We start from the raw sequence: 15,977 nt of genomic DNA, 5'->3' as shown, positions 1-15,977 counted from the left end.
GGCTTTTTATTTTTGCAGGCTTGTTATTTTTTTCACTCAGTGCAAGCTTTGTCCTGAATGAAATAAGAATAATAAGTCATTACTTAAAATAATAACATTGTTTGGGCTTGTAAGTTAGCAAAGGTTTATTCCATTAAGCATGAACTTTTTGAACACAGAAGTTGTTTTTGCAAATCTGACCCAAACCTGCAGTTTTTGAGTACGTAGAAAAGCGTTATAAAAATCTAATGCATTATTGTTATTATTATTATTAAAAAGAGAATGTAGAGATAAGTAAAGAAATGCTCCTACTGTCAAGAAACGTGAATACAATAAGATAAGCAATAGAAATATGAGAGAATATATCTATCTTAAAAGTATAAAGAACACAGAAAACAATGGATGAGGGGACTGTATAATACTTGTGAGGAGATCTGCCTTCCAGTCAGCTGTCAGTGAACGCTCACTCGTGAACCAGTCTGCCAACAATTATTAGAAACTGTGAAACAAATCATTAATCTAAAATCAAGTTCAAATCCTATCTAAAAGACACGTATGAGACCGTACTGTATAATCCAACCGTGCTTTATCTTTTATGTTCTGATTGATTGATTTGATTTTATTATTGTGTCATGCATACACAATATGCTCAGCCCAAAACAGGTCAACAAGACACCATTATTAATACAAAGAGACCAAAGACCAAAATAAACACTTAATAATAATAATAATGATAATGAAACAAACCACCATGATGTTTCTTCCAGTTCTAATGTTGTTCTGCTTTAAGTGTTTTACATGTGCCTTGTTGCATAGATGTATTGAGCCTTTATTGATATGCTGTTGTGTCCTAATGTAGGCCTTATTTCCGTGTTTTGTCGTCCTGCTTTTAGGTATTTTATTTGCCTTGCTGGGTGTAGAGTATTGCTGTCCTATTTTGATGCATGTCTTGTGTCATCTGGCTTTTAAGTGTCTTATATGTGCTTCTAGATGTACTGTATTGTTGTTCCATTTGAGTCTATTTTTCTGTCGACTATTGCTGCTTGAAATAAGTGCCCAATTACTGTAGAAGTGCCCTATGTGTGCCCTGATAAGTGTACAGTATTGCTGCTCTGTTTTAAATACCTCGTGTGTGTATTGTTCGGTCACTCACCTAGCCAGGGACCTTACAGTGAAAAATGAGCCATGCTGGCTGAACTGGCACATCACAGAAATGTCATGAATGTGCATTGCTTCTTTGACTTGACTTTGAATGTAAAAAATAAAACAAAATAATGTAAGACCAACATATCGTACACGTTTCCTTAGAGAGTGGCTGGTCAATATGTATAGGCTATATGGGCCCCTTATTGATTCTGACAAGAGCCATTCTACATGATAACATGAACTTACTTGAAACACGTTTTGTTTTTTTGTTTTTTTAAGTAGGATTTTTATTTAGTTGGAAAATTGTTTTCCAAAACTTTATGCCAATGTTCCTCCAGTTAAATACACACTGTCAAAACTGTTGTTGACGTTTCTTGAAGTATTATTAGCTGCAGTTTTGGCCTCCCCCTTCCTCAGCTGTCTCATAAACAAACACACATCCTAAACAGTGAAGTCTCTCAGCCTGGGTTTTCCTCACAAGTCTCCGCCCCTGAAGGCTGCAGCCACACAGTCTTGGGGAGTGGTCAAGCCCGAGGAGCATCCGGGAAAGACGGAGGACCGCGCGCATCATGATCCGAAACCTCACCGCATGAAAGCGCTCACATCCCCATCTCCAGCTCTCATCCACAGAAAGGTAAGTCTCTCAGTGTTTTCATGTAGAGGAATTAGACAGCGTAGTGGTGTGACGTATTCACAGTCGGTGGAGTGTCTGACAAACTAGTTCACTCTGGATGACTGTTAGTTTACCTGAAAGCCCACGGTACTATAACACTACTTGTGATGCGCAGTAATCTCCGTACTTGGGTGTAAAATAATAAGTGCTGTCGGAGTCAGAGTTCGGGTTGTAGCCTTAATGTTTAATCGGGGAACTTAAATTATGTCCGGATCATTAACGACGAATTGTACTGATCTCAGAAGAAATCACAGTTTTTCTTAGTGGCACTTTTTTTCCCCAGCAGATTCAGTTTCACTTCAAAGTCTCAAAGTGTGCCTCACCATTAGGTCCTAATAACAGCAGAGGTCTTTTCTTTTTTTTTTTTTTTTTTTTTTCATTCTGCATTGCGGGTAGTATTTTTCCACGTCCGTAACGAGACAGGACTTTTTGTGTGCCAGGGGCTGGGTGTGTTACAAACATGTCTGTTTTTGGATATCTGGGATTCAGACAAGTTTCCTGTTAGGAAGGGACAAGGATATGGCCTGGTCAGCTCCACTCAATGGCTGACTCATCCTGGAGGAAGACAGGATTTTTCCTAATACAAACTACAGGCTTCACTCCCTACACACACCCAAATGTCACCACAGGCACACACACACACACACACACACACACACACACACACACACGCACACACACGCACACACACACACACACACACACGCGCGCGCGCACACATGCACACACACACACACACCTTTACTCTGTGCATTGTTTCTGATTTTCTTTCTTCACAAAAAACCTATTAATGAAACTTTTAAAGGCACAATAGGTAGGGAGTGATGCTTTACACAAAAACTTTACCTTAACCGCAGTCTGACCTATAATAGTAGGCTACACACTACACTTACTGTATTTCACTAGTGATGGTATAATGGTTATTTCTGTGACTCAAATAGTTCACAGGAGAGGCAGATAAGCATAGCAAACGGAACTTTGCCACTGCAACACTTTTTATTTCTAACCAATTAAACAGGCTGCATCTTCTTTTTTTAAAGGAAAATAAACTCTTTTTTTTGCCAATTCAAAGTGTAAGACATGCAAAATAGCAATAGATTGAACTAACGAGAGCTAACGAGATTGAACAGACGGGGAAGTGTCACCAATCGGATCTTACTCGCAGAATTATGGTGACAACAGGAGTACCTTTATCTCATGCAAGACAGACCGGACAGCCATCTGATGATGTCACTCGTCCTCCATACTTGTTTTTCCTCTGGGGTCACGTTTGATAATGCGAGTTCCTGTGAGATCTCATGTTGTCGCTTCAAATGGAAGGTGTGTGGTCTTGTGGTCCGGTTGAATCGCCTAGTGTGTTCATTCGGAGGATTAAAATGTTAAGCTTTGGTTGAAACTGTCCTTATGTTTGTGATCTCTCACGTTTTTAAAATTGGTTAAGATTTGCCCTACTAGAAGTCAGAAAGTCTCCAAACATACTCTCTCAGTGTTGATCATTATTGTGATAATCTGTGTCTTGAGAGTTCTTCTTCTTCATGGATACACAATGTTGTTTTCAGGCCTTGACCCTATAACATATTTTTGGATCCTCATGTCTACATGGTAGAAAAAGATTCCCAAGAACATGTAGCAAATGTGATTTTTTTTTTGCTACTTGCAGGTTAACTGATTCACAAATTACATCTTGAGATGTTGTGGAGGGCTTTTATAGAAGACCACAGCATAGAAATAGTGAAGGAAAGATCGATATTTCAAAGCTCGACACATAAAAAAATTTTCACAGCCAGATGCAAGAGTTCACTGAGGTAAAAATTTCTTGTGGTTTGGATGATCTGAACCTTTAAAGTAACCCGTCAGTGCTGTACATTTTCATGTAAACATCCCCTGATCCCCTGAATACTGACACACGTTCCTGAGTTCCGGCAATTCATAGATCATTCATTACGCCAGTTTGCACATGTTTTGTATTTTTTCTTGTTAATGGAATAGATTGCTTTTTGTGGTTTCTTCCAGCCCATTAAATGTATTAACTGGTTGTGATAGGATCGTGCTAATTATGTTTTCTTGTGAGATTTTTTTCCTAAGTCTACATTCATCTTTTTCATCAACTCGGCCTTTTGTGTTTAAATGACACTGCAGCCCAAATACTGACAGACCCCTATTGGAAATCGGACGCCTGCATCTGTAGTAGTAAGCAGTCTAAAGAAGGTGACCACACAGAGTGTAAGCAGAGAGCAGCATCAGGGAAACCGCACCGTTTTTCATGCTGCTGCTGTTAACAAAGATTGGTTCTTCACAGTCTTTGAAGAGATGTATAGCTTGAAGACAGCGCGATGTATAAACAACAAAAAGGGCAGAGGTCTGGTTTAATTCACTTTTGTCATTGAACGTGTTCATTATGAAGCCAATTTACAATCATGTGGCTGTCTTAGACTTTGAAGTTAATGTCCAAACATTTGTCACAAGCTCTACAAAGCCAGTCGCTTGTTCTGTCTCATCGGTAATGACTTACAATAGAAATGTGCACTTGTCTTATGTTGAAGCTCCACTTAAAAGGAACTCCTCATTTTGAGGAAATATTCAGAATTTACTCATTCAAGCATCTGTTTAACCAGAATCCAAGAGAAAAGGTGGAAAGGTGAAAGATTCATGGCCCCTTTCGGGAGTTGGAAAAGAGACAAGATAATGCTAACCTTCTGTTTACCTTCAGCATGTTGTCATCTAGCATGAAGACTAACAGCTGGGAACGTCATTGGTTTTGGTATTTAGTCAACTTTGGTACACTTTTTTTGATCATGGTCTTTCATCATGACACTTTCATGGAAAAGAACTAGAAAAATGGCATTTTGTTTCAAAGTGCTTGAAGCTAGTTTGTAGCTAGCTCCTATGTACATGCGGTTGTCTTTCACTGGCTCAAAAAACTGACCATCTATAGGTGTCTGCATGATTTCTGAGTTTCTGTTAAAGTAACTTTAAAAAAAATATATATATTTGTAACTGCTTCAACGTTACCTGATCAGCTTAGACCAGCAATGTCAGAAGTTAACTTAGAAACTTCAAAAACGTAATTGAGCTATCTGCATGGCTAGCTCCTGAAGTCAGCCGTCAGGACGGTGACCTACAGTTTCATCTCCACCTCTCCTGAACCCTTGAATGGCATTGTCATTACTTTATTGTTTGCTGCTATACAAAAAAGGGTAAAAGAAAAAAAAAAAAAAAGGTTAATACAGTGGCATGATGTCTCCCCAAAAATTGTGTATTTACTGTTAGATTGGTTAAGGATGTAGACATGCCTTATTACAGATATAAATGCTTACAACAAAGTACACTGTGGCATAATTTCTGTATAAACTTCAAAAATAACATTAAGGCTCAATAGTCTATACAGTCATATTAAGTAAGTCAGTAAACATCCACCTTTTGGGCTGTGCTAAAACAGGCTGCATTTACTTTCTTTACATTTCAACGTGGCACATTTCCTTTTTTGTGTGTGACTTTGGACATACACTTTTTGACTCCTAAAGAATTATACTGAGAATATGTACCACTCTAACAGCCATCATGGTGAAATGGATGTTCACCATCTTGATGGTATTTAAATAAAGTTAAACTTGGCCTTTTTAGTAAACATGTTGTTCAGGGTGGGGGGGGGGGGTGAAATGTTTCCCCTTACAAGGAGGGCATGACGGAATAAGTTGAAGAACCACTGTCCTACTGTATTGGAACACCTGCTTTGAGCTTGATGTTTGTAAAACAAGTTTGCAATCAATGTGGAAAAAGCTAACGCTAATAAGGTATGATATCAAGTGTTTTCACCACAAGTCTGCTAAATTTAGCTGATCAGAACCCTACAAAAGGTAAATCTGAAGATGACTGGAATTCAAATAGTTTGTGCGGATATTTGGGCATAAACCAAATCACTGGGAACTTATGGTTTGCCAAAGTTATTGTTGCTCTTTAGACATGAAGGCAGGCCAGACACTATTGAGTGTTTTAAAACCGACAATTCCTCATCCTTAATTACATCATTGTTTCGCCCCTATTATGCCAATTCCGTTTGTATGACCTGGAGGTAATGTGGAACATTTTTCCTCTTTCTTTTCTTTGTAACAGGCATCATGATTCCCGTGATGGAATTCCGTCAGTTCTCTGAACAGCAGCCGGCGTTCAGAGTCCTGAAGCCGTGGTGGGATGTGTTTACTGACTATCTGTCTGTGATCATGCTCATGATTGGAGTGTTTGGATGCACTCTTCAGGTCAGTAACGATGCTTCTCCATGATGTCTCTACTCAAGGGAGCAGTTAAATGTGTGCAAAGATTTTGTAATGGCTTTTGCTTCCCCTTAAACAATTTCCATCTCATTAAAAGGGAGGGACAAATGTAGCTTATTATGTAACATTAGGAGTTTGTGCTACAACTTGTGTATGAGATAAATTAAATATCGAGTCATTGAAATGAGAATGAGCCCATAGTCTCTGTAATACAACATAACTGCTGTGCCGCCTGCACTGGCACCAGCTCAGAACAACTTCCCCCCCATTTTACAACCTGGACTGTAATGTAGCAAAAGAAGCATTCAGCCCATCGGTAGGTTACCAGTGGAAACATTTGCCCACCCAGCCCCTTTCAGTAAACACAAGATTCCTAACTGTTTTCTTTCATCTCTCTCTCTCTCTCTCTCTCTCTCTCTCTCTCTCTCGCTCTCTCTCTATCTCCCTCTCTCTCCCTCTCTCTCTCGCTCTCTCTGGAGTTGATATGTTTTCTGGCTACTGCAACACTCTGTAGTGTAAACCCTGGAAATGATACCAAAACATCTAGAGAAAATCTATGAGACTAATATTTATCAGGGTAGGAGCATCCATTGTTTCCAACTCACACTATGTTTGGACATGATCTGATCGTTGATTAACTGAGTAGGTAAATAATGATGTAGCCAAGTTTACTTTCCAACTCAGGACACTATCAACACACCACTTTTGGTAACAACTCCATTGCTTCACACTATAATGCCAGCGTTTAGAGTTGGAGGGAGAAATACAGACAGAAACTGAGTTTGTAAAAGTCTACAGATCAGCTCTTCAGAGACCTCAGCACACCTGACTTTGCTTTTTAATCTCTCATGTGCTGCGGCTCAACTGCAGTGCTCTTATTTTATACTGTCATTTATATGGCAGTATACTCACAAACTGAGTTATTTTTATTAACATACTGTAGTTGCAGATTGTGTCGTATTAAAATGTGCATAGTGAAGTTTCAAGCACCTTATCAGAGTTCACAAAATGTCCCCACTCAAGGCTGTCCTCCATTGACTTAAAGTGCCTGTTTCCTGTAATAAGCATGGCCGTGAAGCAGCTGTGTCTCAGTATTTACTTGACAAGTAAATATTTTCAACTGATGCAAACTTTTGGTCAGTTCCTGAAAATATACTTGAGCTTGTAAATCTGGCTTCTCAGAAAAAATAGTGTCCCAAAAAAGGGTTTATAATCGTGATTAATTCTTGTATACTGAGTGTGAGTTCATATAGTTTTATGAAAAACACAGAACACATGAAGGTCACACACTGAGCATTAAAGAGAGTGAAGCATGACTACAAAGAAAAAACTGTATAGAGAAAGTTGAAGTACGCCCAGGGCTGAAAAGAAAGAAAGACTAATGTTGAATTCACTCTGTCTGCATTCTTATTGTGACCAGCAGGGGGACCCAATGGATGCATAAAAAGGGAGACTGTTTATAAGTCTGTGAAAAAATAATGCTACTTCTTACTTGATGAATCATATATAAATGCTTTTTTATAGTTTATGGTCTCAATAACTATTGTGCATGATTCATCGAATTATCAACAATTTGTCGAATTTTATGACAATGTTTACATTAAATTATCTAAATTAATAAAAAAATGTACTTAACCTGTTGTATTTGTTGTTGTTGAATTAGTACTTACCTCAAATGTTTTTAACAATTATCAAAGCCAGAGAGTCCTTAATTTTATAGTTGTTACGGGACGTGTCTTGTCGTGGCAGCCACCATGATAGAGCCATGACAGTCACGACATTTCCATTGTTGCCTTGGAAACACCGGATATTACATCAAAGACCGCCACACAAAGAAGCGGGAATTGCCACTAAAAGCTGACGTTCTGTTTCTGTATGTGCTGCTGCTGTGATAAAAAACTTCATGTGAATTTTACTTGGATGCATCGTCGTTAAAAATATTCTCTTACTCAGGTATCTTTCGCCTGTTCGTCTTCACTACGGTCAACCCAGAGTTAGTTTTCATCGAGGGTGGAGGGTGAAGTAGCATAGAGAACTCCCATGAGTCCATGACAGCCTCAAAGTCATCTTGTGTTATTGTATTGATTGGGAGCCCCCTGGTGGCAGAATTCTACAAACTGTGCCTTTAAAGATGAAAACATTGTCACCCTCACTCGTTAGCACCAGAGTTACTATTCGGTTCAAAATTGTAATTATTTTTTAAAACAATCCACGCCCTCAATGCCGGTCAAATTTAGCTTCTAAGCAGCCATCACTATTTGGGGCTGTAACTCTGATTAATGGAAACTGAATGTAAACCATCCCAGTTAATGGATGGCATATCATCAGTATTTTGAGCTCGCTGGAAATATCGGTAGTCGCGATCAGTAGTTGAGAGTAGTTAATGTGATGTTTATCAATTCATGGAGATGACACCCCTCTCCACTGGGGGCACTGTGGGTGCTGTGAATTCAGCTCAGGCACAAATGTGCTCTTCAGATCATACTGTACTTTCATGTTTTATTCTTTTTTTATTAAAGAATAATGCAACAATAAAATATTTTTTTTGTCTTAAACAAATACAAACACATAATTACTTAACAAATATTAGAAGGTACTGTGAGTAGTTTTCTGGGTACTTCTCTCATCTATGTGAAATATTGAATCGATATCATAGCATAGTGATCAATATCGAATCGAATCGTGACCCAAAGAATCGAAATTTAATTGAATTGTGAGATAGTGGACAATACCCAACTCTACTCTGTGATCAGCAACTTCAGAGCCCTGGATTCTTGTGTGCGCATAGCAATGATTACTCATAGTAATACTCCCACCCGAACTCTCAGGTATGTGGATGCTGCTCCCACCCTCTAGAACTCACTCCCAAAAAACATCCGAGACTGCCCCACACTCACCTCTTCATCACTGCCTACAACCACTAACTCCCCCCCTCCGCCCCTTACATTACTTCTTCGTTGTACTGTCCTCGTCGTTTTTTGTTTTTTTTGTTTTTTTTGTTTATGTTTTTGTCTAAGTGTCTTTGAGTTTTCAGAAAAGCGCTGTATAAAACTATTGTATTAATTGTTCACTATTACTGACAGACCCAACACAATTCTCGATAACAAATTGGTTTAGTGTTAAACCGTAATGGCTGTGGATGGATTTCACCGCCACAGCAGTTATCAGGGCACCTTAGAGCTGTGGCCGACACAGACGGAGCAACCTGTGAGCCTAAATCGGTGGTCAACCTGCGCCTCAGGAGACGCATCGGGCTCTTTTGCTGCTCTCATTTAACGCTCCCTGTCTTTCAGTCGCTCGACGACTCACGCACTATACTCCGCCTAACTCTGATAAGAGCAGGTGATGACAGAGTGCTATCTATCTATAAAAGAAAGAGGAAGAAGCCTCTGTAGTGACTTCTCATTTAAAGTTGTTTTATAACATAACTTAGGCTACATTTCTCTTCATCCAGATTGTTGGTTCTGTTGTTTAATTAGCGCCAATACGAGTCTGACCCTACTCCATTAGCCTGCTGTATGTTATACAGACAGACTGACAGCAGTGTGTGATGGAGGAAATTCTCACTGGAGAGTTGTCGCATGTAATGTGGTAAATAAATTAATGAATATTTAGATCTATTGGTAATGTGATGGGCTGCATAAACTTCATTGAAAGGTTCAAATATGTTTTGTGGCTCCAGATGGATTTTTTGGAGGGGAGTGGCTCTTTAAATGGAAAAGGTTGCCAACCCCTGGCCTAAATCAATCTCAAGGCAAAACCAGTATGACTCAGTGTCTGTCAAATGGTAAAACTCTGTAAAAACCCACTAGTAAACCTGTGTATTTAAAGGTGTTATATACGTAAAGTTATTATAAGTATTATTATTAGCTCTGAATGTGGCCGAATCTATGCCTGTAAAAATCTGCTATCTTTTCTACATGAAGTATCCAATAAATAGTTACTAAATAAAGCTGAGTATAACCCTGGTTACTGCGTCGCATGTAAACACTTTCTTCTTTTTCTCACTTTTTAGGTCATGCAAGATAAAATCATCTGCCTTCCTCAGAGAATATCATCACCTCCAGAGAACACAAGCGAAGTGGATGTGAAGTCATTGTTACTACTGCAATCCAACATTTCAGCCGTACCAAGAGAAATGACAGGCCTAAAAACTGATCTGGACCTCCAACAGTACAGCTTCATCAACCAGATGTGCTATGAGAAGGCACTGCATTGGTATGCCAAATACTTTCCTTATTTAGTTCTGATTCACACTTTGGTTTTCATGGTGTGTAGCAACTTCTGGTTCAAATTCCCTGGCTCGAGCTCTAAAATAGAGCGTTTCATCTCCATGCTTGGCAAGTGCTTCGACTCTCCCTGGACCACACGAGCTTTGTCTGAGGTGTCTGGAGAGAATCCCGAAGAAAACGACCATAAAAAGAGCCCGACGACAAGGTCCAACATTGCTGTGTCTCCTGGAGAAGGAAGTCTGGAGAAGACACAGTCCCTCAGGTCTATTCCTGAGAAGGTTGTCGTTGAGAAGCCATCAGCAAGTGTTCTTGATAAAAAGGAGGGTGAACAAGCCAAAGCCCTTTTTGAAAAGGTAAAGAAGTTCCGTCTACACGTTGAAGAAGGAGACATTCTCTATCTAATGTATGTTCGGCAGACAGTATTCAAAGTGATTAAATTCCTCCTGATCATTGCCTATAACAGTTCTCTGGTGAATAAAGTAAGAAACAGAGTTCGCTGTGAAGTCGAGATCCAGGACATGACAGGCTACAAAGACTTTGAATGTAATCACACCATGGCTCACCTGTTTTCTAAGCTTTCTTACTGTTACTTGTGTTTAGTGGCTGTGTATGGACTAACCAGCCTCTACACCTCTTACTGGCTGTTTTACCGCTCGCTGAAAGAATACTCCTTTGAGTATGTGCGGCAGGAAACAGGGATTAATGATATCCCAGACGTCAAGAATGACTTTGCTTTCATGCTCCACATGATTGATCAGTACGACCCATTGTATTCAAAGCGATTTGCGGTTTTTCTTTCCGAGGTCAGTGAGAACAAACTGAAACAGCTCAACCTGAATCATGACTGGACTGCAGAGAAGTTACGTCAGAGACTCCAGACGAACACCAACAACCGGCTTGAACTCCAGCTGTTCATGCTCCCTGGGTTGCCTGACACCGTCTTTGAGTTGACAGAGCTTCAGTCACTGAAGCTAGAGATCATCAACAATATCACCATCCCCGCCTCAGTCTCTCAGCTGAAAGACCTCCAGGAGCTGTCTCTGTACCAGTGCTCTTTAAAGCTGCACACATCGGCTACCTCCTTCCTCAAAGAGAACCTGAAAGTGCTGCGTGTGAAGTTCGATGACAACAGGGAACTGCCGAACTGGATGTATGGCATGCGCAACTTAGAGGAGCTTTATCTCACTGGATCGCTAAGCCCTGATGCCTCCAAGAATATAGTTCTGGAGTCACTGCGGGAGTTGAAGTGTTTGAAAACTCTCTCCGTTAAAAGCAATTTGACCAAGATACCCCAGTCCATTGTGGATGTTTCCAGCCATCTGCAGCGGCTGTACTTACACAACGATGGCACTAAGTTAGTAATGCTCAACAACCTGAAAAAGATGTCCTATCTGATTGAGCTGGAGCTGGTGCGTTGTGATCTGGAGCGCATCCCACACGCAATCTTCAGCCTCACAAATCTGCAAGAGATTGACCTGAAAGAAAACCACCTACGCTCAATAGAGGAGATCATCAGCTTCCAACATCTGCGGAAACTGACCTGCCTCAAACTTTGGTACAATTGTATCACGTACATCCCAGAGCATATCAAGAAGCTGGGGAGCCTAGAGCGTCTCTACTTCAGCCACAACAAGATTGAGATATTGCCTTCACACTTGTTCTTGTGCAACAAGCTGCGCTACCTGGACCTGTCCAACAACGACATCCAATTCATTCCCCCAGAAATCGGAGTCCTTCAGAGTCTCCAGTATTTCTCTGTCACCTGTAACAAGCTAGAGAATCTACCAGATGAGCTCTTCTTTTGCAAAAAGCTGAAAACACTTAAGCTTGGTAAAAACTCACTGTCCATACTCTCACCTAAAATTTCCTACCTAGCTCTACTGACATACTTGGATCTCAAAGGCAACCACTTTGAGGTTCTGCCACAAGAGCTGGGTTGCTGTCGTGCTTTGAAACATAGTGGCCTTGTAGTGGAAGAGACACTGTTTGAAACTCTGCCTTCTGATGTCAGGGACCAAATGACGGCTGAGTGAGTTGCCTTCGAGTAGCTGCAGTGCCTGCTGCTTGTTCTGTCAGAGCATTTTTTGTGTTAAGGCATTACCATAATTAAGTATTATACTACTGTTGACAAAGTTAAGTTTTATTTTTCTAGATTCTTCATTGCAGGGAATTATTATCTATTCTTATTTTTTACAAAGATTTTGTGTTACAGAGTTAATTTACATGAAATATTATCCTACCACAAATCATCCTTTTTATTTTGATACTTTCTTTTTATTTATATTTTCAGAGTAAAACAAGACAAAAGAAAAGAAGGGAATAAAAAAAGGAAAGAAAAGAAAAAAGGAAACCTGGGGCATACATTAGTCAAAATACACAAATCAGGGTTTTTCATTTAAGATGAGTTACATTCCGTACAGTACATATTCCATTTCCTCCAGACTTTTATATATTGGTCAAACTTTAGCCTTAATGAGAAGGTCAGTCTCTCCATGCAGTGTATTTCGTTGATTATTGCTAACCACTAAAATTTAGACTGTAATTGAATGTTCAAGTCACCTGCACAGACTACAGTCCCTGATGACTCTTGTATTAATAGATTCAATTTTCTTTTGATGAAGGATGTATTGTGCCCTGGGGGCATATAAACATTTAGTAATGTAACTTCTTTATGGTCTATCCTGCCTCTAATTAGTATAAAACGGCCTTCCTTGTCTTTAATTTCAGCTGTTAGTTGGAAGTTTATCCTATTTGAAATTAGTATAGCCACACCCCTCTTACGGCCTGATTTGTGGGAGGAATAAAATGTGTTCAAAAATCCCATCTTTTTTGATTTCTCATGCTCTGCATTTGAGAGATGTGTCTCTTACCAGAAAATCCCATCTGTACGTTCCCTTTTCATTTTAGCAATAATTTTGCTCCTTTTCACTGGATTATGTAACCCATTCACATTGAGTGTTATTACCTTATATTCCTGATTGTGCATTTACATTGTTTAACACTGTTCTTGATGGCCCACTGTAACCAAAAACATTCTATCCTTGAATTTAGGTAGGAACAAATACAAAAACATGAACAATACCAAACACAGTAAGGACAAAACAAACTCACTTCCAAAAAAGGAGAACAGGTATGCTCCTTGAATCTGAGGGGAAATCCTAGTTGAAGGTAAGGGCCCCTCTCGGGAGCAAGAAGAAAGATTGCTCCCAGAACTGCACAAAATAGCACACCCTTCTCCTTCAATACTCTTCGTATACCAGCATGCTCCCTTCTTTTCCTCATTGTTTCTGTTGGATAGTCGTGGTCGAAGTAAACTCGCCTCTCCTTATAGAAAATCTCTTTCTTTTTCCACGCGGCAGAGAGGACCTGGTTTTTAGTTTTATTCTCCAAAAAGTTTAACACAAAAGACCGCGGCGGCGCATCTTGGGGCGGTCTTGCGCCTCTTCTAGTGCCAGGTTACACTCCTCTACATCCGCGACACGCTGCTCCGCATCCTCAACTCGAGTTGTTGTGGTTTTCAGGTCCCCCCTGATATCTCCCAGGGCCTGGTTAATCTCGTCTCTAAACTCTGTCAACTCATTTTTCACGTTCCTCTCTTAATGTGTGACGAAAAGCACTCAGCTCCTTCTTTACATCGGCACGTATTGCCTTAATTTCAGCATGAATACTAGCAAGCTAGCTTCAATATGCTCGAGTCCACCTGTGCTAGGCGAGTTAGCACTACTTTCGTCGTCATACTCCATGGCTGTTTTCTCGTTTTTCTCTGGTCTTGTATTTGGTTTAACTTGTTTGTCCCCTTCCATATTTCGTGGGGTATATAAACTTGTTAGAAAAATTGAATCCGGGGGAATATTCCTAGTTGGTGGGAGAGCGATCTGTCAGCCTGCCATTCTCTGCAGCGTGCCAACCGGAAGTCACCACAAATCATCCTTAAGGGAAACATGCAGCATTGTGGTGACCCACGCCTTTGATTTCTTGCAGAGAGTTATATTGTAAACTGTACAAAATATCTGATATGTGAACTACAGACAGTAGTGCTAAGCTTAGCTTAGCATAAATGCAAAAGCAGGAGCAAAAAAATAGCAATGTTCTTTGAGCACCTCTTACTGGGAAAAAAACACGTTATAGATGTTTTCTAACCTCTCCAAAAACACAACAAAACCAAAATGTAAAAAAGTACATTGAAGCAGAAATTACATGCTGGACTTTTCGTTTGTTTTCAGGCCATTGTTGAATCCTTTATGACAGAACCTGACAAAGTGGGGCATCCCTTTCCTTATCTTATGCTAAGCTATTTTTCTGACTTTAGCTACATATTTTACATACAAACAAAAATGATATCATGGGTCTCAGCCAACTCTCAAGCAGAGAAAAAAGTAATCCCATAGCCCAACATTTTGAACTTCATTTATGGTTCAAACGTATTTCATATCTTGCTGCACAGAATAATTTGATGACTGAATGTAAATCTAAAAAGAAGACCTCAAATAGGTCTAAGCTTTCAGCCTTAAGATTGTTAGACTTTTTATATTTTATGTTGCCCTTATAAAGCTTCTATTTTCCTAAAGACAGTGTAAGGTTACTGCAGTAGAGTAAATGCAATATAAAAAATATATATTATTTTTAGGTAAAAGAAGTACCTTGGCTAAATCTACTGCACTGTAGGAATTGGAAACTGAATTAAACTTAAGGGACGATGTCATAACGGTGTTTTTCTTATTGCTATCAAAATGTGCCCAATAAGTAGTATGCAGCCAACTACTAAATAATATATGTAACAAAAATGTTTTATATGATTGACCAATAAACATTGATTTATTTGAACATGTTGTTTCTTAGGTTACACTTTTTCAAAAGCTCTCTCAGCAAAAACAGTCTGTGTTAAAAAGAAATGTGCTGAGATAAATTATTCTTTCTTTGAAGTGATGCAATTTCCTGAGAAGTGCTACAGTTAAAATTGCAGGGAAAATAAAACTTAAAAAATACAAAAGTTTGACTTAACTAAAGAAGATAAGTCTATTATTATGGACAAATAAGGCACCGATGGAAAAAGAAGGTTGAAGAGAATGAGAATTAGATCGTCACATGGACATTTGCATAATTTTTCAAATACAATAAATTAAAACAAGTGAGGTGAATATGTTTATTACATTTAATAAAAACAATGCCACAATCATATTTATTAAAGGTGCACTATCCAGTTTTGGTAGAGAAAAGTGAAAGTTGGAGAAATTTACAGATTATGTGGTATATGTTCATAACTCTATACACAAACTGTCTTAAAGGAAAATTTGGTCCCTGTGACACTGAAGACAGAATGTAGTACTACATAGTGCACCTTTAATATAGATCTATAAAAATGAAAAAAAATTGAACTAAGAGTCTGTCTATGTTTCTTTTAGATTTTCCAACAGACAGTTGCCATTGCAGTAAACATTTATCAACACGTATCTTTTAGGGTAAATCACATGTTTAATCATTGTTCCCTTTGCCGATATGTCTTCGAAAATATCAATGACAAAATATAATAATAAAGCTCCTGCGAGTTTATTGTACAGTTTATTTCATTGGGCTCCTAACAATATGTTAAAAATTAGACTGTATGCAAAGAATGAGATAAGATAATGAGGTATTAGTGCCGATAAAGAAAACAGGGCTTTGCTAACTCATCAATGA

At 39.1% G+C, this 15,977-nt stretch overlaps 1 protein-coding gene across 1 annotated transcript; it reads left to right on the top strand.

Moving 5' to 3' along the window:
• Positions 1 to 717: 717 nt before the first annotated feature.
• On the top strand, positions 718 to 15,125 carry lrrc8c (leucine rich repeat containing 8 VRAC subunit C). Its single transcript, XM_065956084.1, has 3 exons — positions 718 to 1,759; positions 5,912 to 6,054; positions 10,085 to 15,125. Exons 2-3 carry the CDS (start codon positions 5,917 to 5,919, stop codon positions 12,332 to 12,334), a joined length of 2,388 nt encoding a protein of 795 aa, XP_065812156.1. The 5' UTR covers positions 718 to 1,759; positions 5,912 to 5,916; the 3' UTR covers positions 12,335 to 15,125.
• Positions 15,126 to 15,977: the final 852 nt, after the last annotated feature.

Source organism: Labrus bergylta, chromosome 6, assembly GCF_963930695.1.
Source record: "Labrus bergylta chromosome 6, fLabBer1.1, whole genome shotgun sequence".
NCBI lineage: Eukaryota > Metazoa > Chordata > Actinopteri > Labriformes > Labridae > Labrus > Labrus bergylta.
This window is presented reverse-complemented; position numbering and strand designations above follow the sequence as displayed.

Coding starts and splice junctions, on each gene's coding strand:
- lrrc8c (XM_065956084.1), top strand. CDS start 5,917: ATGATTCCCGTGATGGAATTCCGTCAGTTCTCTGAACAGCAGCCGGCG. Junction 6,055..10,084: donor TGTTTGGATGCACTCTTCAG/GTCAGTAACGAT, acceptor CTCACTTTTTAG/GTCATGCAAGATAAAATCAT.